Below are 24,946 nucleotides of genomic sequence, written 5' to 3'. Positions count from 1 at the left end.
TATGGGGCAATCCTATGGTGAGATGGCCACCTGTCATGGATGCTTTAGTTGAGATTCCTACATTGCAGGGGGTTGGACTAGATGACCCTCGGGTTCCCTTCCAACTCTACAATTCTATGATTCTGTGGTTCTGTTATTCTAAGTGGGCATGGCAGTCAGAAGCAGCCATCCTTGCTGCTCAGGATAGCCCGTCCATGAGGCAAACTGAGACAGCCACCTTAGGCAGAGGAATCCATGGGGCGCCTCCATTGGTGTGCCCTCCTCACCACTACCCTCTCTGCCACAGAAGCACCTATGGTGGCTTCCAGGTTCCAATGATACCTTGTTAACCCCTTACTCAAGGAAACAAGGGCGGCTCAAGGAGGCCAGGCCCAGTGAGCACAGGAACTTGCCCTGGTCAATCTTGCCCCATGAGACTAAAGGCCTTTCCACAGTTACCGAATTCTCCTCCTCTCCCAGATCCTTCCCAAGCAATCTGAGACAGTCGTCATGCCTGTCTTTGCTCCTCTCTCTTCATACCTCTTCTGGTTCTGGGAGAACAGTAGGGAAGGGAGCTGGTCGCTGCAGGAGGAGGAGGCGGCACACTGCCTTCTTCACCAGCCTGACTCATCCCTGCCTTTTGAACACCCTCCTCTCCAGTTTCCGCTTCTGCCTCTGGTTCCGGACTTCTCTCTGTCGCAGACTCTCTCTGCTCACTAAGCCCTGTTACCTCTTCAGTTTCAGACACTTCCTCTCAGTCTGCTCCCTCTTCTTCCCCTGACCACTCATTGTAGTCCCATCCCCCAATCCCCAGGCTCTGAGCCTTCTTCCCTTGGGGGTTCCCCAGCTGGTGCCTCCCTCCACACCTCTGCACCCAACCAAGTCCATGGCAGGGGCCTTGTTTGACTGACACAGGAGGCCAGGGCTCCCTCAGCCATCAAGCTCAATGGGTGACCTTGGGCCAGTCACAGTATCTCAGCCTAACCTACCTCTCAGCGTTGTTAGGGAGGAGGAGAACCATAAACATCAGCCTTGGAGGAAAGGTGGGATAGAAATGGAACAAACACATAAACGATGCAAGGATTCTTAACCAGAGTTTCCTTGCCTTAGAGCATGGGTTCCCAGATTTTGGTCCATGGACCAGCTTGATTCAGTTGGTCCATAGTAAAAGGTAAAGGGACCCCTGACCATTAGGTCCAGTCGTGGCCAACTCTGGGGTTGCGGTGCTCATCTCGCTTTATTGGCTGAGGGAGCCAGCATACAGCTTCCGGGTCATGTGGCCAGCATGACTAAGCCGCTTCTGGCGAACCAGAGCAGCGCACAGAAACACCGTTTACCTTCCCGCCAGGGCGGTACCTATTTATCTACTTGCACTTTGACGGCTTTCGAACTGCTAGGTTGGCAGGAGCTAGGACCGAGCAACGGGAGCTCACCCTGTCGCGGGGATTCAAACCGCCGACCTTCTGATCGGCAAGTCCTAGGCTCTGTGGTTTAACTCACAGCGCCACCAGCGTCCCTTGGTCCACAGTACATATGCATTAAAAATTAACATTGATTTTTTTAATTGTATTTTTGCTGCTATTCCCTATATTGTGTTTTCTTTTATTGCCATTTGAATTCTACGGAATGCAAATGATAATACAATCAAATACGGTATAAGAAATAAAACAGGCATTAAAAATACAGCTACAAAGAAAAAACTATCTATCACAGGGCAACGCAATTGCTACAGCAGGGAGGAAAAATCATTAAGTGATCCACCAATACCATTAGCAATTTTCAAGTGATCCATGTGGGTGGGAGGGGGAGAGAGTTTGGGAACCACCAGGTTTCAGAAGCACATGTGGTTTTCAGTTGGACACCATCACCTAACACTCACCAGCTGAAATTGTCTTTGATCTTTGTTATTTCCTCCCCCCACCCCAATAATTTTTATTAATTTTTTCCAAATATCTTAAACACAATACAGCTTAACAATAGTATTCTCCTTTCAATCCATATCTTATCCGAATAAACTTCCCTCCACTCCTCTTCTGGCTTCTCTACATTGCTCTTACTTAAGCATGATTACTATGTATACATTCTATATATGTCTATAATTCCTTAATAAATTTTTGTATTATACTGTAGACATACCTTCCTTACTATATTACAGCACCACATCTTGTGGTCTAACCAAATGTTTTCAATAAAGGTTATGAGTTTAATTTCAGTCCTGTGGGTGTCTTTATTGATGTTCAGTTTTCTCTAAGTATACCATATATTTGGACCATTCTTTTTGGAATTTCTCATCGCCCTGCTGTCGGATTCTTCCAGTTAGCCTTGCTATTTCCACAAAAAAGAAAAGAAAAAAGATTAAATAAATAAAATAATAAAAAAAAGATCTTTGTTATTTCCATGCCACAGCACTGCATATAAACACCTCCAGCTTTGCTTATAATTTGCAGCGCTGATCTAACTATCACATGCAGCACAGAACTGTCTCTTCCCTACTCAGCTGGGAATTCGCTACAGTCACAGGGATGTGGCTGGTGGGGGTGAATCAGTGCAAGCCAGTGTCCCGTTTTTCAGGGCACATGGCGTTGTGCACAGTCCTGCTGCGACTCAGGAGCTTGTGGAATGAATGCTGCTGTGCTGTGTGAAGAGAAATCCTAGCAACTCTGCAAGAGGAAGGGGGGAGGAGGAGGAGGAATAGACAACAGCAGCATGACTCAGGAAAGTGTCCTCTTCTCCTGCTGGATGTTCCTGTTTCGTAACTTTCTGCTGCTGCTGCCGTCGCTGCCGCCACCCCCTTCTCTCCTCCTGTCCTGAACATGAGCTGGCCCAGCTAATTCTTAGCATTTCCAGGTCTTGTGATCACCTGCCCGAGGCTGAGTCCTGGTGTAAACAACTGCGTCAGATGACCTCCAAAGCAAAGTCAGAATTGTGAGCAGAAGGTACAGCAGGAAGAGTACCGGTGGCAGCTGGTGCCCACTAGACCCGATGAGGCTCCCAAGAAGTCATAGGAATGTGGCCAATGAGAGCTCACAGGGGCATGGTTTTCTCCCCATCATCCACCCTTGCAAAGATACTGCAGACATTTAAGCACTGCTGTTTTGCAAATAGTTTGCACCTCACTAAATGGAAAAACATCTTACTTTGGTTCAGAATGTGGGATAACCAGCCTCATTTGACCAGTATGCTTGAGCCTACAGTGGTACCTCAGGTTACATACGCTTCAGGTTACAGACTCCGCTAACCCAGAAATAGTGCTTCAGGTTAAGAACTTTGCTTCAGGATGAGAACAGAAGTCGTGCTCTGGCAGCCCGGCGGCAACAGGAGGCCCCATTAGCTAAAGTGGTGCTTCAGGTTAAGAACAGTTTCAGGTTAAGAACAGACCTCCAGAACGAATTAAGTACTTAACCTGAGGTACCACTGTAATTAACATTAAGAGTAAGCTGTTCTTTGTGGAATTATAGGGTCAGAACTACCTAAAATGTATAGAAACTTATTCATGTATGCTGCTACAGCGGCAAGAATGCAACTCACCCCAAAATGGAAAGAAGCAGTGTGATAGGAATTTTGAGGTCTTAGATATATGTTAAATGTTCGTAAGTGTACCAACCAAGCACCTACATAGATCAGCACAGGAAGACTGACCTGGAACCATTTTTGATTCCCAAACTGTCCCAAAGTGACCAAATGTTTTCTCTGCAAGGTCAAAGGAAAATGGAAAAGCCTCCCCATTGTCTTTTCCTTCACAAATCCTGTCTTAAGGGTATGTCTGTGTTTGAATAGGGTGTGAGCCTGTGACATGGCCCAGGAACTAAGTATTTATCGTTACAAAAGACTGGCCAGGCTCCCCAGGGTATCCAATCAAGTAAGCAGGCAATCCAATCAAGTGACCATTGAACAGGTAACCTGTCAGAGGAGATAAACAAGTCACTCAGATTTCTGTTTTAGACCACCTTTTCTGTGATGTAGGTATGATGTATCTGGGGGGTGGTCTTAGGTTACACCCCTTCTGTGATATATGTATGATGTATGGAGGGGTGGTCTTGAGACATTTAAAATGTCTATATAAGGCTTTGCGCACCATTGTTCTGGGTTCCTCCTCCTTTCCTGCATGTGAGGGGAGCACCCTGTTGCAACAGATCAATAAAGATCAGGCTTACTAGCTGCTTTGCTTCTCAATATTCTCTGGTTGGCCTCTGTTATTTTCTCCTACCAATAGGGAACCTACATAAGGACTCTATATGGGCTCTTGGATACCCCATAAGGGAAAAAGGGTAGATTTTGTTTACAACAGCAGAAGTCCCAGCAAAGGAAGAATGGATACAAAAACTTATGGGATATGCAGAAATGGCGAAACTTACTGGAAGAATAAGAAATCAAGATAAGAATTTTTAAAAATAAAAGAATGGAAATGGTTTATTGAATATTTACAGATAAATTGTAAACAGATAAAAACATTGGCAGGATTATTGTAGTAACCTGCAGTTTCATAGGAGCAAATATTTAAAGTAGATGAATAAAAGAATAAAGACGAGTTTTGAAATGTTAGAATGACTGTAAAACTATTGAAATATATATAACTGAAAATCATATATTCATATATATATATATATATATATATATATATATATATATATATATGAAAGCTTATATATATGAAAGCTTAGCTATAGTACTGTTCTTGTTGCTTTGCTAAAATTGTACTGTGATCTACTTTACAGGGTTGCTGTGAGGGTAAAGACTATGAAACGCTTTGGCAAATTTAAAATGCAATTACAAAAAGTAAAAAGCTGCAGGGGGTGATTCAGACAAGAATGCAGTGTGCACAGCCTGTAGGAGCATGGATTACGCCCTGCGTGCTTGCACTCACACAAACATACAACCACAGGGATGCCTGTTCCGGCACACAACCACACATCGGATTTCCTGATGACCTACATACAATGTCCATTGTTCTTAGATCTGAATATCCTGGTTGTGTCCCAGATTCTTTTTCCTTGCTTTCTCTCTCTCTGTTAGGAAATATGAATTAAAGAACCAAGCTGCCAAACTAACAACCATTCCCTTCTTTAACGTCTGCCATGTAGAGTGTGCTTCTGAGCATGCTCAGAACAGCTCCCACATCTACCCAAAAGCTAACCCAATTGACCTTACATTAGCTGGGTTGCAATAACAAAAGAGGAGGGGGTGGGGAATGGGAGGTTGGCTCACCTGAAAGGTGGATTTCCTGGGAGTCCGTCCATCAAGTGGGTTATACTGCCACCTATTGTCTGAAATCAGAAAATGCACTGGAAATTTAGCTTAACTACGGCACTTGGAGTTCTGACCGGTTCATTTCATGATGAGACAAACCCAGGATCCCTGTATCAGTACATGTGCAGTACAGACAAACAGGGGGAGAAAGGCAGAGAAAAATCAGTGCAACCAATAAGAAAACACACTGGTGCTTGATAATAAAAGAATACAGTGGTACCTCGGGATGCGAATGGGATCCGTTCCGGAGCACCATTCGCATCCTGAATAGAACGTAAGACGTGACGGTGTGTCTGCGAGTATGTGGGTCACATTTTGCCACTTCCGCGCATCCATGTGATGTCATTTTGAGTGTCTGTGCATGCACAAGCGGCAAAACCCAGAAGTAACGCACTCAGTTACTTCCGGGTTGCCGCGGAGCACAACCCGAAAGCGCTCAACCTAAAGCACATCCAACTCAAGGTATGACTGCAATAACTTTTATGATTGTTACAGCACCCTAAAGGCACCCACTCAGAACACTCAGGATTATAAATGGGTGCATTTTTGCCTAGATCAGCAGGATGTGGAGAAGGACTGCAAGCCTGTTCCTGGGAACATCAGAAGCGTATCCTCCAACATTCCTCAGATGAAAAGAAGGGCATTTCTTGCTCCCCCACAACTGACCCTCCAGGATGCCTGCATTGTGTGTGTGTGTGTGCCCCTGTGCAGAGCATTTCCTATCTGAAGAAAGGTGAGCGCCCCCACGATGACACCAAAGGTACACAGCACACATACCCTCCACTGTCCTGAGAAAAACCCCTAAATCCCTATGTTATGTTATTTTATGCTTTGGTGGATTTGCAAAAAGAAACACACACATAAAAAAATAAATTTTAGAAAGAGGCAGGATTAGACACAGATGCACAAAGCATTTTTTAAAAAAGCAATCAAGACTCCTTGCATTCGGTTCCTCCTTTCTTCCTCTGCCTGCATCTCAGAGGAGGCACATCACACTGGGCTGCGTCCCAGTGGCAACAGCCTCTCCTCCTCCTTCCCTGCTCTCCAACAGCCACTATGAGCTGCCCAAGGGAGGATGCTAGCAGTGGTTGCCGTGGAGAAGCCAGGGAGAGGCAATGGGATGTTTGCTTCCAGTTGCCGCTGCTGCCGCCACTCTGGTCAAATGCAAACTCATCCTCATCCCTGAGCTCAGCATTGGTGCTGGTGAGGCAAACAGGGCATCCCAGGATCAAATCAGAAGCCGGGGTGGCCTCCGTAATTCTGGGACTGTCCCTGGAAAATTGGGACACTTGGAGGGTATGCAAAAAGGTTAGGAGTGTCGACATGCAGAGGGCCGGGAGGCCAGCTGGCTAGTCCCGGCTGGGCCGTCTCCTTCCAGCTGTCCCGCTGCGAAGACCATCACCCCTCTGCTCTGACATAAATCAGTGACGGGGCTTCTGAGCCAGGGCACACTATCAGCAGATCAAACTGCGCGCACAGAATAGGCATGAGGCTTGTGTAAGCATACTATAACTACAGATTTATTAATCATAAATCAGGACAAAGAAACATGTCGTCTCTCTCTCTCATGTCGTCTCAGAGAGAACAGAAAAAGCAAAAGCTATACACAACGGAAGTTCCCAGCAAGCTGTGCTGGAATGTAAACAGACATGTGACATGCAACAATTCCACACGTCTGCCCCTTAAGGTGGAATGGAAATGTCAACAAGGAGAACCCACTTCCTCCTAGTCTGAGGAAACAGAGGGAGACAGCAGTCCTTGCTCAATAGACTCCAGAAATGCCTCCTTAATTTGAACAGAAGACAAAGGCAGCACTTGCGGACTACAGTGATCAGCAGGAGGGAAAGACTGAGAGTGCAGAAAGGTAAAGGTAAAGGACCCCTGAATGGTTAAGTCCCGTCAAAGGCGACTATGGGGTTGCGGCGCTCATCTTGCTTTCAGGCCGAGAGATCAGGCGTTTGTCCACAGACAGTTTTCTGGGTCATGCGGCCAGCAGGACTAAACTGCTTCTGGCACAACGGAACACCGTGATGGAAACCACAGCGCACGGAAACGCCGTTTACTTTCCCGCCACAGTGGTACCTATTTATCTACTTGCACTGGTGTGCTTTCAAACTGCTAGGCTGGCAGGAGCTGGGACAGCTATGGGAGCTCACACCATTGTGGGGATTTGAACTGCTAACCTTCTGATCGGCAAGCCCAGGAGGTTCAGTGGTTTAGACCACAGTGCCACCCTTTTTCTGGTTGAGAGTGCAGAACCTGCTGTTGATGAAGTAGACCAGCAGATGGCACCAGAGGCTGGTGCTGAGCATATGTATTGGCCAAATAGGGGCTGCCGTGGCATCACCTGGCCAGCAGGGGGGTGGCAGAAAGCCCTCTGTGCTGATGCAATGCATCCTGCCTGCTGTGGCAGAGGAAGTTCAGCAGAGGGAGCCTGAAAACTGCTGGTGAAGAATAGGTTGTTATGTGGCAATAGCTGCAAACGAAGACGGACCCTGTGAATATGTCCACATCAGAGGAGCCCATTGGGGAGTCAGACAAAACAGCTCTCTTGGCCCCCTTTCAACTGTGGTCCTCACCCAACTGCTTATCACACCTGCAGTGTTTTGGGGCACAATGTTTTCCATAGAGTGCTCACCAAAGAAGGGTTTTAGCTAGCCATGTTTCCAAAAGGAGAAAAAAGGGGGATTTTATTGGGTGTATAAAACACAGAAATAATACAAATATAATAGCCACCCCTCCCCTCACACCCTCCTTATTTCTTCCTACAACAATAGCTTTGCAGTGATGGAAGACATCGTTTGCCAATGTCAAAGACTGAGGGATGTTCAGTGCTCACATTTCAAACAACAAATATATTTAGCACCTATAATGACAAGGTCCCCTGGCCAGAACCCCTCTGACATGATTTTATATCTCCTTGCAGACACAGATAAGCATGTGACCTGGCGTGTAGCACTCTTTGCAACTGCCGCTAGGAAAATTAGAGCAAATTATATAGCCAAGGTAGCCACCAACTGTAAAGGAGAAGAATTTATTTGATCCTATTTACATCAAGCTATATTCTATCTTTAACACCAAACTCTGAATATAACTGCACATTGTATTAATTAACATTATTTTTTAATAGTGGCCATGTGATAATTTCAGCTTATAAATTTTATTGTTTAATGTCTTAAGTTGCATATTAAGGTACTTTTATAGCTCTGTTTAGAGTAGGTAATGTCTTGAAAATATAAATGTTTTAAGTTTGTATCAATCCAGAATATTTTCTTTTAATTGTTGAATGATTCTGCGTACATTGCGGCAGCCTTTGGCTATGTGCAATAAAACTGACTGACAAACGACAAGGAATGGGAGCTGTAGTCTGAGGAAATAGTGGAGCTACCAGAAGACTGAGCATTTGATCTTTCCGTCATGAAATCCAGATTTATGTGCAATGTACATGCGTGTCGAGATCCCCAGGGCCACCCCAATAACTCACACATCACACAGAATTTTTGTTTAAGATTTTTGGCATAATTTTGGCCACAACTTTATTGAAATACAAATTTGTGAGTGGTTGCTTAGGCATTGGTTGCGACTATCTGCCCCCACCATGGGGGACAGACTGACATTCCGCATAATGCGAAAGTCAGAATAGGGGAATACACTTGGGGGTTACGCAGAGCAGGGAACCTGCCCTCACCCCAAATGCAACCAGGAGCTCATTGCTATGGCCCGACCCCCCTTGACAGAGTGGACAAGCAATAGTTAGCCCCCAACTCCTTTAACGGAATCCCTTGCAGCAGCAGCATTAGAGGGGCAGGCACAGCCAATCCATGCCCCTCAACCAACCAAACCATAAACCAATGCCTAACCGCAACCTTACAAGTTGTGACGATTTGCTACGCAGTAGGCAAAAACCAAATGGCCCCAGCCAATCAGCCAGATGGACAAAATTCCTACCAGGCCCCTGCCCCAAGAGCAGACGGCCCCATGACAGGCATAGCAAGGTCAAAGTGAACAACCCTAATTCTAGGGAGGGGGGACGGGCAATCCGATGCACTGTCGAAAAGAGGAAGCCCTAACCTCGTGCAAGGAGTTTTAGCATTTCTGGTTGTCAATCAACAAATGGCAACATTAACTTCTTCCCAACAACAAGGGAAGCCCCAATCGCATCAGTGGCCAATGAACAATTAGCCCGCCCCCAACTTTGGAGTGTCCTGGCGGCCCCCACCGCAACACGTGCTCTCCATGAAGGAGAACACGCTTTGCAAATAAAGTGTCTGGTTTCTCCTTCCCTTAGGAGGCCCTGGTGCTGTGAGTGTCTTCTTGGCAATTGCCGACTTCCAAACATTCATACAGCACAATCTGTGTAAGGTCTTGTAGGTTTATCTACCGCATTTTTCGCTCTATAAGACGCACCAGACCACAAGATGCACCTAGTTTTTGGAGGAGGAAAGCAAGAAAAAAAATATTCTGAATCCCAGAAGCCAGAACAGCAAGAGGGATCGCTGTGCAGTGAAAGCAGCAATCCCTCTTGCTGTTCTGGCTTCTGGGATAGCTGCGCAGCCTGCATTCGCTCCATAAGATGCACACACATTTCCCCTTACTTTTTAGGAGGGAAAAAGTGAGCCTTATAGAGCAAAAAATACGGTATGTCTGAACGATTGCCAGGCATGCGCCAGTCAGAAAGGAAGTTAAACAGCTTTGATTGATTTAAATGGCATTTCCAACACTCCAGGTAACACAAGCTGAATTTCCCAGAATTTGTTTTGGCACAACTAATAAGTGCAATGAAGTTTAGCTCGAAGAATTATAATAACAGCACACACAAAACGAAATTAGTGCTAGTGAATAAAATCTGTTTCCAGTTCAAAAATTGGACAAATAATTCCATAACCAGTTGATTTAGCTTAAACCCATTAAATTAGCAAATGGCACAGATGCAGGCATCATATTTATGTTTTTTATTAATAGCTTCTACAACAGTTTATTGATTTAAACTATTTTATAGCAATACAAACAAGAAATAAAAACAACAGTAGGGAAGGTACCAGCAAAGAAAGTCTGTTTTCTTGGATGGGTTAGTGCTATACAAAGTCAGATTGATATATTCATAAACAAGGACTCAGCTATTCAGCTGCAAATAAAACATTTTAATTGTGTTGTGTGTTTTAAGTGCAATATACAATGTGACACTAGATGGCAACGGTGAGCCTTATGGAAAATTCAATGTATTTTTCAAAATGCTTTTAAAAATAATAATTTCAGAACGGTTTTTATATGTGTGTAGATTCCACCCAAGGGCAATATGTGGGGGGGGGGGAGGGAGAGAAGAGGTCAAATGGAAAAAGGATAGACTCCAGCAGAACCCATTTGGCATATAGATCATAAAGGTAAAGGGACCCCTGACCATTAGGTCCAGTCGTGGCCGACTCTGGGGTTGCGGCGCTCATCTCGCTTTATTGGCCGAGGGAGCCAGTGTACAGCCTCCGGGTCATGTGGCCAGCGGGACTAAGCCGCTTCTGGCAAACCAGAGCAGTGCACAGAAATGCCGTTTACCTTCCCGCCAGAAGGTAAACTTGCACTTTGATGTGCTTTCGAACTGCTAGGTTGGCAGGAGCTGGGACCGAGCAACGGGAGCTCACCCCGTCGTGGGGATTCGAACCGCCGACCTTCTGATCGGCAAGTCCTAGGCTCTGTGGTTCAACCCACAACGCCACCCACGTCCCATATAGATCATATGGAACTCTAAATAGGAGTCCCAGGTCTCAGGGTGTTTTATGTTCTTTGTGCTTCCAGCTAAAGGTGGACTTTTCTTTTGCTGCAAAAGAAAAAAGGTTTCCCAAATATAATGCAATCAGGGGGGCTGTCCGATCCTTTCAGTATTTGATTGTAGCTGCTTAGCTAATAGGATTTGCAGGGACCAATCTTATTGCCCTCCATCAAGGCAGAGGACACCAGGAAGTAATGGTGTACAGCACGAACATTTGAATTAATACAGGACAAGGCTAGATCATAAGTTTTGAGTGCTGTCCTGGCTTCACTACAATGCCAGCGCAAATCTGTAGATGAAATATGTTTGTGACAGAGGAAAGGGAGGGAGGTACATGCCAGAAAAAAACCAAGCTTTTGTTGGAATAAATGTAACCTAGCTGCAATAACAACAAAGGTCCGTATAGTTAAAGCTTTGGTTTTCCCAGGAGTGATGTATGGAAGTGAGAGCTGGACCATAAAGAAGGCTGATCACCAAAGAATTGATGCTTTTGATTTATGGTGCTGGAGGAGACTCTTGAGAGTCCCATGGACTGCAAGAAGATCAAGCCTATCCATTCTTAAGGAAATCAGCCCTGAATGCTCACTGGAAGCACAGATCCTGAAGCTGAGGCTCCAATACTTTGGCTACCTCATGAGAAGAGAAGACTCCCTGGGAAAGACCCTGATGTTGGGGAAGATGGAGGGCACAAGGAGAAGGGGACGAGAGAGGACGAGATGGTTGGACAGTGTTCTCGAAGCTACCAGCATGAGTTTGACCAAACTGCGGGAGGCAGTGGAAGACAGGAGTGCCTGGCGTGCTCTGGTCCATGGGGTCATGGCGTGCTCTGGTCCATGGGGACACGACTAAACGACTAAACAACAACAACAAGCTGCAAGAAAGAAAAGCTGCCGGCTCAGATGTATGTGGCTATTCAGCTCCCTTTTCTAATCTGCCATCAGGCCACCTTGCGCTGAATTTGATGGCTGAATCAAGGAATGGAAAGACTTCAGACTTGTTTACTTCCTGCAGCGTTAACAGTTTGCAATTCAGCCATCACGCTTCACCCAGGTCCTCAGGCATGGAAAAAGAGACCCAAAGAAGAATTAATCGCACACCATATCTTAACTCACATCTTTTTTTAAAAAAAAAGCAACAACAGTATTTTCCCCACTCAAATACTTTAATGGCCTCCTTCAATTAATCACCATTCTCACTAATCATGTAATGATAACTAGTGATAGTTTAAGGATTAAGGACTCAAAAGCAGGCAACCTATTATGTACATCATTAAGAGGAAAACACCACACGAAAAGTCAAGGCAGCAACGGATGGTCAGTGATTAAACATAGATCATGAATTGAAATTCACTGCAAACATTTGTGTTGTGCTTCCAGGTTATATTTTACAGCGCTAGTGATTGATTTAAGAGTCCAAGAGAAATACAAACTTTGGAAACACGTGTAAAATCTCTGCTCTTGCATACAATGTATTTCCACATTGCTACAGGTTGTATGCAATTTATTTAATGCATCCTGATGATGATGATGATGATGATGATGATAATAATAATAATAATAATAATAATAATAATAATAATAATAATATATTTATACCCTGCCCATCCGGCTGGGTTTCCCAAGCCTCTCTGGGGAATTTGAGAATTGTAGCATTAGAAAACAGTACAGCCACCAAAGGAACATAATTTGAAGTAGTCTTGGCAATACTTGATGATGATCTGGTTCAGGAGCCTTGGCTTGATGGTTGATCTGCTTGTTGTCCTTTCTCGGCATCCACCGACTGTTTCTCCTCCGGCTGTGACTCTGGGGCTGGTTCTCCACTTCTAGCCACTCTGAATCTACTCATGTGCACAGCCTCCTCGTAAATGGGGGGTGTCTCCATCCCAGCAGGGTAATGTATGGCTGGGAGAACGCTGTGGGAATGAGCTACTGCAAGCATTCTTCTAGCAGCTGGACCAAACACCGAATGGAAGGCTGAAAACGAGGAGAACACACAACTCTTCAGGTTACTTCCAGGACCTTAAATATCAGGAATGAGCGAGGATAAGAATGACCCTAATGCTGTGATTGATCGATGGTCAAGGGGGTTTCCGCCAAAGGAATGCACACTGCAGAATGCACACAGAGTGCACACAGAATTTATTGTCCAAGATAACACAGAAGAGATGTAGTGGGAGGGGGCGGGGGCCGGGCCATGGCCCTGGGCGCTCATTTTTGAGGGGTTGCAATCAGGTGCCCCCACAACGGGCAAGGAGTCTTGGCAGCTGAGGGTTGTTTTTTATTTTTATTGACAATTTCAACATAACAAATTATCAAAACACATCATCTTCATTATTTCCCCCCATTCCCCCCCACCTCCCCAACCACTGTACTCCAAACCTTTTACCTCTTCCATTATGTCCAGAATCAACCTTCAATAACAAGTGATATTCCAATTCTACTAACGATTTTAACTGTTTACAATGGTCTTTAACATAAGTTGTAAATTCTCCCCATTCCTTATTAAAATTTCGGTCTTCCTGATTTCTGACCTTTCCGGTCATTTTAGCCATCGGGTTAAGAACTTAATTTGTTGTGGAGGTCTGGTCTTAATCTGAAACTGTTCTCAACCTGAGGTACCACTTTAGCCAATGGGGCCTCCCACCACCGCTGCACGATTTCTGTTCTCATCCTGAAGCAAAGTTCTTAACCTGAGGTACTATTTCTGGGGTAGAGGAGTCTGTAACCTGAAGCGTCTGTAACCCAAGCTACCACTATAGTCCGTTAACTTCATCTGCCATTCTTCTCTAGTAGGAACCTTTCTATAGATTTTATGCAGCTATCATGGGACTAGTATGGTTGCTCAACTCACAAGTGATGGTGCTTTGAAGAGTGCTGTCGTGATCAAATGCGATGACTGTGACTTCATAGGGCCGGGAGTTGTCGTCTTCCCCGGCTGGGTGGCAGTGAAGGCAGCAGTACCTCACACAGACAGAGACGAGGCCGCAGAGGAGGAGCAGCCCAACCATCACAACCACAAGCCCAGAAGTGGGGGGAAAGAAGGGGAGAGTCAGAACCACTGCTGTTTATTGCTCATACTAAGTAGGAACATGGGCATGGCCTATGGTTACCAGACGTCCCTGTTTCCCGGGGACAGTCCCCGGATTGACAAATCTGTCCCTGGACAAAATCCGTCCCCGGAATGTCCCCAGATTTCATTTAATGTCCCCGGATTTATATTTTAAGTGTTGTAGATGTATTCGTAGGGGATGAATGTTGCATGATTGGTTCAACGGCAAAAGGCACATCATATGGGGACTTCCAGCGACACAAAATGGCGGGCGCCACGGCAGAGAGCAGCTCCTGAAGCCAGCCAGAGACAACTGCACTACCAGGCTGGCTGTGGGCTGCTGAGACTGCCACTGCCGCCACCACTGCTGAGGGGGAACCGGGGACGCCCAGCGCGTCAACTGGGGGAACTGCTCACACACACACGCAACCCAAATCCAGCCAGGTGCAAGAGAGCACACGGCCAAGTGCCCAGCAGTGCTCTGGGGCCAGGGAAACCCTGGAGCTGACGCAGGGAGAAGGAGGAAAGGAGAAGGCAGAGAGAGAAAAGGGATGGAGAAAAAAGAGGGGAGCCCCGACCTTGCCACACCGCTGCCGCCACTCAGGAGAAGAGGTAGGAGAGCACCAGGAGGGCAAGGACATATGGCTGAGCCCAGGCCCGACCCATGCCTACTCCACGGTGGCTAGCGCTCCAAGACAGCAGGCCGGGGCCCAGAGGAAGACCACATGACAGAGGAGACCACAGAAGAGAAGATATTACTTCTTAATTTTTTAAAATAACTTTTTAAAAATATCTTTTTCCCCTCTTTTTTTTTTTTTAGAAAAAGTGTCCCCAGATTCTTTGAAAAAAATCTGGTAACCTTAGCATAGCCAGGCTTTATGTTGGGGGGTCAGGCTTCATTTGGGGGGGGGGGCAGAACCTCAGTTAGTTAAGTATTTTCATTGATTTACTTGATTTAGGGGGGAAGCTGCTCCCTGTCCCCCCACCCCGGTTAAGCCCATGTGTAGGAACCCAAACATCATGAATCAAGTGATGAGCAGATCTCCCAGCACGCCATCCTTTTGTTCCAAAATAAGTCTGTTTGCCCCTTCTCGGGCTGGCAGCTTTGTCGGCGGCCCCCCGGGCCTCCTCTGTGAATCGTCCTATCGTCCTCCTGCCACCAAATTGGCCAATGGCGGAAAGAATTAGAGGGCGTTCTCCTGGGCGCGGGAACAACTAGACAATAGCGAGGCTTGGCCCCATGCCCAGAGCAAGGACAAATTCCTGGCCTGCTGGGCATTTTGGCGTCTCTCTCGCTGTGATGGTGCACACTCACCATTTGAATGGCAATGCCCATCAACTTTTGAGGGGCTCGGCCCCCTCAAATACTTTGGAGTACATAGGAGTTGGTTCCTATGTCTGCCATTTGTTCCAGAAGCAGAGTAATTCAATTTGTTCCTTCAGTTTACAGTTGTACCTTGGAAGTCAAACGGAATCCGTTCCGGAAGTCCATTCAATTTCCAAAACATTTGGAAACCAAAGCACAGCTTCTGATTGGCTGCAGGAAGCCCCTGCAGCCAATCAGAAGCTGCAGAAGCCCCATCAAATGATCGGCTTCCTAAAGAACGTTTGAAAACTGGAACACTCACTTCTGGGTTTTGATCATTTGGGAGCCGATTTGTTTGGAAGCCAGGGCGTTTGAGATCCAAGGTACGGCTGTATTTGCCTTCCCTGCCCCACTCCCCCTGCCCCACATCTAGAATGACAAAACACTACCCAAAGGCACTCTTGAACTTTGTTTCTGTGTGGTGCAGATCTGGTAAGTGAGAAGAAAAAATATATGAACTACTGTTGGAACCTACTGTAAACCACATGTGCACGTTGGTCTTGCGAAATTTAGAAGCAGGACATCAAAAAATGAAGAATTTCTAATTTACCAATACAATGGTATTTTGGTAGTCAAATGCCTCAGTTGTTGAACAACTCAACTCCTGATTGTCACAAACCCAGAAGTGAGTGTTCCGGTTTGTGAACGTTTTTTGGAAGCCAAACATCTGATGATGCTTCTGCAGCTTCCGACTGGCTGCAGGAAGCTCCTGCAGCCAATCAGAATCTGCACCTTGGTTTTTGAACCATTTTGGGGGTCAAACGGACTCCTGGAACGGATTAAATTCAAGAACCAAGGTATGACTGTATCATTTTGGAAGGACACTGGATGCAAGGGGACACGTCCTCCTCATCTAGTCCCTGAATCCAGGGGGATATAATATTAGGGCTGCTGGCTGAGGTAGTAGACCTGAATGTGCACCATAGCATTTTAATCTGCAGGCTTAACAGGAATCACACGTCCTCTGCGTTAACAATCCATCTATGTAGAAAACTAGTACAATGATAATATTATGGCTAGTCATCTCTCTGTAATGGTAGTTTTCTATGCTGGGGTATGTTAATATTTTAAACAGAGGTGTTCTAGCCCTATTCAAAGTGGATCTTTTTGAAATTAATGGTCATTTAGGCCCATTAATTTCAGTGGCTCTACTCTGAGCAGAAATCAGTTGGATACAAGCCCCAACCTGCAGATTGATGTGGCCCAGCCCTAGCACAGGTTTGGGTCTTCAGTGAAAATTAGCCTTCAATGGAAACAGCACTCAGCACTGCACAGAAACCCCAGGCTGTCACAATGCACATCCCAGGACAGCGTGCAGCTGGTGGCATCATTCATCAACACAAACATCACACAACTGGCACAGTTACAACATGTTTTTCCCCAAAAAAGAAACTTACCAGATGTACCAGAGATGGACCCAGTTTTGGTTTGAGCAGCTTTGGGGAGAACTGGCGATTCAAGAAAATGTTAATATCATAGAAATAAAAGCCAGGTTTGCACATCCATGAACGCCCCTATTTCCCTTTGCTTGGTTACTTGAGATTTGTTAAGTAGCATATGTGCATTTAAAGTGACCAGAGGAGACAAGACTGTTTGATCAACGCTTAACATTCATCTGTTTCATGGTACTACCGGTAATTGAGGCAGTAATTGATGCAAAAGGGGCCCAAACCAAGTACTGAGTGCATATGCATGCTTCTACTTCTCAGAGGTCCAATATTGCTCTATTTGCAGTCCTTGCTTTGCTGATTTGATTGAATATTCTAATTTACTGAGATTGCTAATTTGGGGTTTTCATCAGCTGTACGCCATGATCATCACAATTATAACAAATAAAGGCTTGACATATCTCGCTTTGCATGTCATGAGTCTATCTCATATATTAGTTTCACCTTTTAAGTTGAATTACTGAAATAAATGAACTTTTCCACATTATTCTAATTTTCTGAGTTTCACCTGTATTTAGCTGAAGACCACCTTGGGAGAAAGGCAGGATACAAATATATTAGATTAAATCAATAAATGATTTGGTTTTGTAATCTGCACAGTTACTTCAAACATCTTAAGCCTCAGCCATCTCTAATACTTCTTTTCTTTGAACATCCCAAGTGCAGAGAAACACAGTAAATTTACTGGGTGATAACAGAGGGCTGACAATGAGATGCTTGTTTGAAAGAAGGCGGGCAATATAAGCTTTTAAAGTGAGACTGTTCCTTTCAAGACTACGTTCGGCTGGTTCCAAGTAGCTCAGAACTCCTCTTCTGCACACACAATTTCCACAGCGCTCACCTACATTATTTAAGGATCTCTCTAAACCTGGCCCTAAGAGGCAAAGAAGTCTAATGGCCTTCAAAAGTTGTGACTCTGTGCATCAAGCATGGATTCACGTTTGAAGCATGTGGTCCAGGACTCACCTTAAGACTGATTCCCAGACATTACAAATCCACAATGACAAAACGCTTAGTGGAAGAGTGAGTCAAATTTTCCAAAAATTGGGCAACATCTGAACACATTTCCATGAAAAATTGTTAAACTAGGCTATGGTAACTGGCCCTTTAGGAGAAATTGACACAAGCACAAGAACACAGGGAAACCCACACCAACAAGTTCAAAGTGACCCAGTACAATATCCCTTTCCCTGCCTTGTTCATAGCTGTCAACGTTTCCCTTTTTTAAAAGGGAAATTCCATTATTCCGAATAGGATTCCTCGCAAGAAAAGGGAAAAGTTGACAGCTATGGCCTTGTTACTGAAGGGGATTCTGATAGGTGGCCCCCAAGTCCCCCTCTTATTTTAGATGTTCAAAGTTGGATGCCAAGTTCCCCAAAATTTCTTGGGCATCTGTAACTTCTTTAAAATGGCTGTTGCAGCCCCCGGCACAATGAAACCAGTTAGGAAATGATGGAGTTTGTATCATTACTAAATACACTTTCTCGAGGACCCAAGCTTTCCTTACAGGGGTCAGCAAACTTTTCCAGCAGGGGGCCGGTCCACTGTCTCTCAGACCTTGTGGGGGACCGGACGATATTGGGGGGGGGGGTGATAAACAAATTCCTATGCCCCACAAATAACCCAGAGCTGCATTTTAAATAAAAGGAAACATTCTACTCATGTAAAAACACTCTGATTCCTGGACCGTCCGCGGGCTGGATTGAGAAGGCGATTGGGCTGGATCTGGCCCCCGGACCTTAGTTTGCCTACCCATGATTGAGACCATTGCCAAAGAGTGTGTGTCTCCCCCTCAATCTTCCACCTGAAAACTGAGGCAAAATTTTACTTAATTTCACTCAAAATTTCAATCTACTGCAAGAAGCAGTTAATTCCATGAACATACTCACTGGTCAGTGCCTGAACAGCTCTCCTGCAGTGTCACCTGAGGAATCTTCAAGAGATGAAAGAGTCAAAGTGGCTTTATTCTTTCCTCTACATCCATTCCATTTTTAAATCATAGAATCAGAAGGGACTCTAAGGGTCATCTAATCCAACCTGAATATGCAGTCGGGCCATACAGGGATCAAACCTGCAACCTTGGTGTTATCAGCACCACATTCTAACCAACTGAGCTATCTTTGCCCTCTTCCTCAAGGGATAAAATATTAATTTTTGTTCTACACCCCAGCCAGATATTTCATTCTTCTATCTCTCTCCACTGCATAACTTAGAGATGCTTTCTACATTTTACAATACAGAATCCTATCTGAATTCTAATTCCCTGCTGGCTTTCCTTTCTGGCCAAACCAAAATCCAAGGTGCCTTACCTGAGACAGACATGTCAGAGCAGAGATGGTCACAACTCGGCTCGTCTTCCCCATCAGTGAATCTTCTGTTGCTCAGTCTTCTGTCCTCCAAAGCAGGGACCTCCTTGCAACCTCACGTTCATCATGCGCCATCTTCAAGCCGGCATAAGAGACATTGAAATTGCCTGGGGGCGCCACATCTCACAGCTTTTATTCTTTATACTTTTGCCCCCATCACATAGCCTTTCTTAGAAATTCTCACTTCCTCTCTTTTAGCTCTGATCGATCTTCTGTATGGACACACACAGAAATATAGGCAAATTGTACATTCATAATCTCAGTAGCATATACCTCAGAAAGTCAAAGAAAGCTGAGGAGAGTCTTGTCCTGGTGCCCTGTGAAAAGTGCTCCTGTATCACTCTGTATAGGGACGCGGGTGGCACTGTGGGTTAAACCACAGTGCCTAGGTAGGACTTGCCGATCAGAAGGTCGGCGGTTCTAATCCCCGCAATGGGGTGAGCTCCCGTTGCTTGGTCCCAGCTCCTACCAACCTAGCAGTTTGAAAGCACGTTAAAGTGCTAGTAGATAAATAGGTACTGCTCCGGCGGGAAGGTAAACGGCATTTCCGTGCGCTGCTTTGGTTCGCCAGAAGTGGCTTAGTCATGCTGGCCACATGACCCGGAAGCTGTATGCCGGCTCCCTCGGCCAATAAAGTGAGGTGAGCGCCGCAACCCCAGAGTCGGCCACAACTGGACCTAATGGTCAGGGGTCCCTTTACCTTTATCACTCTGTAGTGCTACCTGTCCCCTTGCCTTCACCACCCCAACCCCCAGAACCTAGTTCAGGATGAAGCAACTGACCTTCTGCTTTACCTAGGTTGAGAGGTCTGTTCCTCTGCCTCCTGCATCTATGTCCTTATCGCTTTGCAATGAACAAGAGGGGATACTTGAAAAACGACGGAAAAAGCATTTCCCAGTATTCCACCCATGCGTTCCACTAATCCCCCATGGCCTCCCTTGCTCCAAAGTTTCAATAAAGCACCAAAGGTATAAACATTAATCTGTAGCAAATGATTGCCACTTCCCTGTTTAGACCCACATGCTTTCCACGCTTTTTACTTTAGTGCCGTTTGGCTTTCTTCTCTCAATTCTCCCTCAAGCGGTTACATTAAACAGTCTCTTAACGGCCTGTTTCCCCCTTGTATTATAACCACTATTACATTCCTGCATGTTCCGCATATAAATACATGAGCTGAGCATGCAGATTTGAATATAGCAGTAGGGGAGAAATGGTAAACATTTCCGAAGAATCCATAATTCAAATTTCAGTCGGTCATAACACAATTGGTTTTTGCGCTTAATAATCCTTCTGCTCTGGGGCTGTATTGCATCTGAAAAAGTCTGGCAGGTATTTTACCCTCTGCTACAACCGTGACAACAATTAAGCTAGTGAATCATTACTCTGGCATAATTTTCTGAGGCAGTGAGCAGAACCGATGGATTTAAAAATAAATAAATAGAAGTCACGCAACTAGAATTTAAACAGGCATGTCAGGTGTATATGCTCCAAGGAGAACAGCATGCATATAAAAGTGCAGAAATACAGACAGCAGCATGTTGACACGGATGCTGGATCCAGAAACTGACTCTGTTGGTGCTGGTTCAGGACCACCTGAACCCCAAACAGAACTGAATATTTTCCCCTAAATATTTTCCCCTTCAAGGTCAAGGTCCTGAGTGGAATACTGAGAAATACTTTTCCATTCATTTTTCAAGCACCACCACTTCTTCGCTGCAAAGCCATAAGCACATAAATGCAGAAGGGGATCTTTGCAAAAACCCCATCTGGAAGGCCCCTATATCTAATTATCTAATGGGCAAATAAAAAATTATAAGCTTCCCCCCCATATGTTGCTCTGCAGGTTTAAATTATATAAATATTAATGCTAAGATAAATTTATGCTGTAAAAATGGCAAAGCTCCGTTTTGCGTATGCTGTATATGTGTCAGCCAACAATTTTCAAAAAGCAATTGTCAGAACAGGCAAACTAATTCTGCACAGTGGTACCTCGGGTTAAGAACTTAATTCGTTCTCGAGGTCCGTTCTTAACCTGGAATTGTTCTTAACCTGAGGTACCACTTTAGTTAATGGGGCCTCCCACTGCCGCTGCACCGCAGCCACGAGATTTCTGTTCTCATCCTGAAGCAAAGTTCTTAACCCGAGGTACTATTTCTGGGTTAGTGGAGTCTGTAACCTGAAGCGTCTGTAACCTAAAGCGAATGTAACCTGAGGTACCACTGTATTTGTTTGCTCCGAAGGTCTCCTCACTGAATTCAACCTAATGAGATGGGAGAATTAAGGAAAAGGAACGTATGCCATACTAATTGTTCTTTGAGAAAGCTAAAGAGCAGAAATTAGGTCCATTCCACATCAATTCAAATTTCTGAAAAATAACAGACATATTTTCACATGATTCCCTGTTTAAAAATAGTCTTTACTGGGGAGAAGCAAGAGCAGAAGAAGCCACCTCCACAAAGATAAGCAGAAATGTTGAGTTTTTCCAGCATACCCAACTGCCCCCAGCCCAAATATACAGTACATGATGAAGATGATGATGATGATGATTTTATTATTTGTACCCTGCCTATCTGGCTGGGTTGCCCCAGCCACTCTGGGCGGCTTCCAGCATACAATAAAACATTAAAACATTATATAAAACATAATAAAACATTAAACATTAAAAAAACTTCCTGAAACAGGACTGCCTTCAGATGTATTCTAAACGTTGCATAGTGACTTATCTCACTGACATCAAGAAAATTTTTCAACACAAAGAACAATCTTGATGCCTTGGTTAAGTTTCAGCACTTAATGACTCTGCATGAATGTTTAATCATGAAATTGGGGTTAAGATTTGGGAAGAAACAAGAGTAATATTTTGAAACATGTCTTTTGTTCTAGCGCTTCCTTTATGAGACAATCCCCTTTCAAACCAATATATTTCCCAGCATTTTAAAAGGTAAAGGTAAAGGCAAAGGCACCCCTGACCATTAGGTCCAGTCGCGGACAACTCTGGGGTTGCGGCGCTCATCTTGCTTTATTGGCCGAGGGAGCCGGCGTACAGCTTCTGGGTCATGTGGCCAGCATGACTAAGCCGCTTCTGGTGAACCAGAGCAGCGCACGGAAACACCGTTTACCTTCCTGCGGGAGTGGTACCTATTAATCTACTTGCACTTTGACATGTTTTCAAACTGCTAGGTTGGCAGGAGCTGGGACTGAGCAAGGAGAGCTCACGCCGTTGCTCAGATTCACTCAAAAGGACCACAGTGCCACCCGCGCCTTTCCAGCATTTTACTAAACAGATAATCAAAGTTATAACTACTAAATCAAGCCCACCATTTTCCAAACGAATATTCCATATCTAGATGAGTGGAAAGATAATGCTGCAGTACTATCAGAGATCTGCTTTCTCCAGAATGTTATACAAAATTTGTTGTATTTGATGATTCCTCTTCAAGGTGAAAACTTGTATTTCCTTCTAGATTCTCAGATTTCTTGGGTGCAGCAGGGGCTTTTCCAGCATTTTACTAAACAGAAAATCAAAGTTGTAACTACTAAATCAAGCCCACCATTTTCCAAATGAATATTCTATATCCAGATGAGTAAAAAGATAAGGAACAGCTGCAGAACTATCAGAGATATTCTTTGTCCAGAGAGTTATACAAAATTTGTTGTGTTTCATGATTCCAAGGTGACAACTATTTCCCTCTGGATTTTCATATTCTTTGGGTGCAGGAGCTTTTGCCAAGCGATTTCTTTAGCGCTATTTGGACATCTTTGTTTCTCAGGCTGTACACCAAGGGGTTCAACAAGGGAGTCACCATTGTGTAAGAGACAGAAATAAAAGTGTCCTCATCTAGTGTGTACCTGGATTTGGGCCTTAAATAGATAATGGAAGCACAACCAAAGTGCACTACGACCACGATAAGATGGGAGGCACAAGTAGAAAAGGCTTTCCGCTTCCCAGCCGTTGTGGGGATTTTCAAGACAGTGTTAACAATTAAAAAGTATGAGAGAAGGATGAACAGGAATGAGCAAAATACAACCAAAACACAAATAATGAAAATGACAATTTCTCCTATGTAGTTTCGGCCACAGGCTAATTCAAGCAAAGGTGCTAAATCGCAAAAGAAGTGCTTAAGTTTATTTGGTCCACAGAAAGGCAAAGTAAATATGATTATAGTCTCTGAGGTGGAAAAAAGAAATCCAGTTGTTGCTGAACAAGCCACCAGCTTGGTACAGAGTCTTTGATTCATCAGAATCTGATAATGTAAAGGTTTGCATATGGAGACATATCGGTCATACCCCATCACTGCTAGAAGCATACAATTTGTGCACCCAAAGCCCAGGAAAATGCACATTTGAGTAGCACAGCCAATGAAGGAAATGGTCTTCTTTTCTCTTAGAAGATTTGCAAGCATATTGGGGATAATGACCAGTGAGTAGCAGATTTCTGAGAAGGAGAGGATGGAGAGGAAGAAGTACATGGGGATGTGGAGGCTGCGGTCAAGCCGTATCGCAGTGATGATGATTATATTTGCCATCAAAGTAACCAGGTAAATTAGAGAGAACACCAGAAACAACGGAATCTGCAGGTCTGGGAAATTGGAAAATCCAGCAAGGATAAATTCTGTCACCACTGTTTGATTTTCTCTTCCCATTGATGCAGCATCTGAAAATAAACTTTAAAAGCATTACAGATTGCAACAGTGCTCGTCAGCTGAGGTTTTATACAAAAATACTGGGTGGAAATGCTTGTTCATAAAATTATTTTTTATTTTTGTTATTTAGTAAATTTACGTACTGCCCTTCAAGTGAATATCACAAGCCAGTTTACAACATAAAAACACAAAATGCCTAACGTGACTGTAAAAATGCAATAACAATAATAACTCACAAGGAAGCAGGTTGGATGTTGAGCTCTTCCAAGTGACAGCAATTTGCCACAGTATCCTTTTTATGATGTTTTTATTTAGCATGGAATGATGTAAACACTTAGAAATCCCACCTGATATTATCTCCACGGTGTTTCAAAACGTAAAATAATCAACCATCTTATTATCAGTGGGAGTTGTTAAAATCTACAAGTAATGTAAAAATACATGTAATTTTATTGGGTGTATTTTCCCCCCTAAAACTGTTGACTTAATCTATATCGATACATTTTAGTATGTCTACTTGATTTCCAATTTTTATTTTATCATGATGAATATTACAGTTTGTTCCGGTCTTTCTGATTAAGTGGTTTGCGAATATTGTTTAATAAATAAAACAGCTGGGTTAGCTGCAGTTTCCTGCTTGGCAGGGGGTTGGACTCGATGGCCCTTGTGGTCTCTTCCAACTCTATGATTCTATGAAAGTGACCTCCTCCGGATACAAGTGTGGGCAGTGTGTATGGAGGTACATGTCATGTGACAAAGACACATGAGAGCAGAAGCAGCAAAGCAGGCTGGGAAGTGCTGGGACTGCACAGTCATTTGGGCCTACTAAAGTTATTCAGGCCTAACTGCCAACTGTTGAGTCACCCTGACATGTGACTTAGTAGCCACTTTATCTTTTGTGCTCTCTGTAAGATGTGAGAGTCTGTCTGCTTCAGCTATGAACAGTGTTGAATAGTGGGTAGACATAGCAGACGACGCAGCGATTTCTCCAAAGCAGCTCTTTATTTGTAAGCTGGAACAGAACTGAACTGAAGGGTTCAGCCAGCCTGCTTATATAGAGCTCCACTAGAACGCAACAGTAACCATTT

At 44.5% G+C, this 24,946-nt stretch overlaps 2 protein-coding genes across 4 annotated transcripts; both read right to left on the bottom strand.

The window, feature by feature from the left end:
• Positions 1–11,678: 11,678 nt before the first annotated feature.
• TMEM52B (transmembrane protein 52B) lies at positions 11,679–20,609 on the bottom strand. Of its 3 annotated transcripts, none has more exons than XM_083483453.1 (6): positions 19,916–20,609; positions 19,159–19,547; positions 18,739–18,782; positions 16,800–16,849; positions 13,838–14,008; positions 11,679–12,960 (listed from the first exon to the last, which is right to left on the bottom strand). In XM_083483453.1, exons 2-6 carry the CDS (start codon positions 19,210–19,212, stop codon positions 12,710–12,712), a joined length of 570 nt encoding a protein of 189 aa, XP_083339579.1. In that variant the 5' UTR covers positions 19,213–19,547; positions 19,916–20,609; the 3' UTR covers positions 11,679–12,709. The 3 variants fall into 3 exon arrangements, with proteins under 3 accessions (XP_083339579.1, XP_083339580.1, XP_083339581.1); XM_083483454.1 differs by having other exon boundaries at positions 19,159–19,290; positions 19,998–20,609; XM_083483455.1 differs by having other exon boundaries at positions 19,159–19,290; positions 20,010–20,609.
• Positions 20,610–22,414: 1,805 nt separating this feature from the next.
• Positions 22,415–24,466, bottom strand: LOC310697104 (olfactory receptor 10T2-like). Its single transcript, XM_083483430.1, has 2 exons — positions 24,095–24,466; positions 22,415–23,869 (listed from the first exon to the last, which is right to left on the bottom strand). The coding sequence occupies exons 1-2, from the start codon at positions 24,174–24,176 to the stop codon at positions 22,914–22,916; spliced, it is 1,038 nt and encodes a 345-aa protein (XP_083339556.1). The 5' UTR covers positions 24,177–24,466; the 3' UTR covers positions 22,415–22,913.
• Positions 24,467–24,946: the final 480 nt, after the last annotated feature.

The sequence above is a fragment of the Podarcis liolepis genome (genome assembly GCF_965112155.1).
Source record: "Podarcis liolepis genome assembly, chromosome: 17".
Taxonomy (NCBI): domain Eukaryota; kingdom Metazoa; phylum Chordata; class Lepidosauria; order Squamata; family Lacertidae; genus Podarcis; species Podarcis liolepis.
Note: the sequence above shows the minus strand (reverse complement) of the source record. Positions and strands in the feature narration are given on the sequence as shown.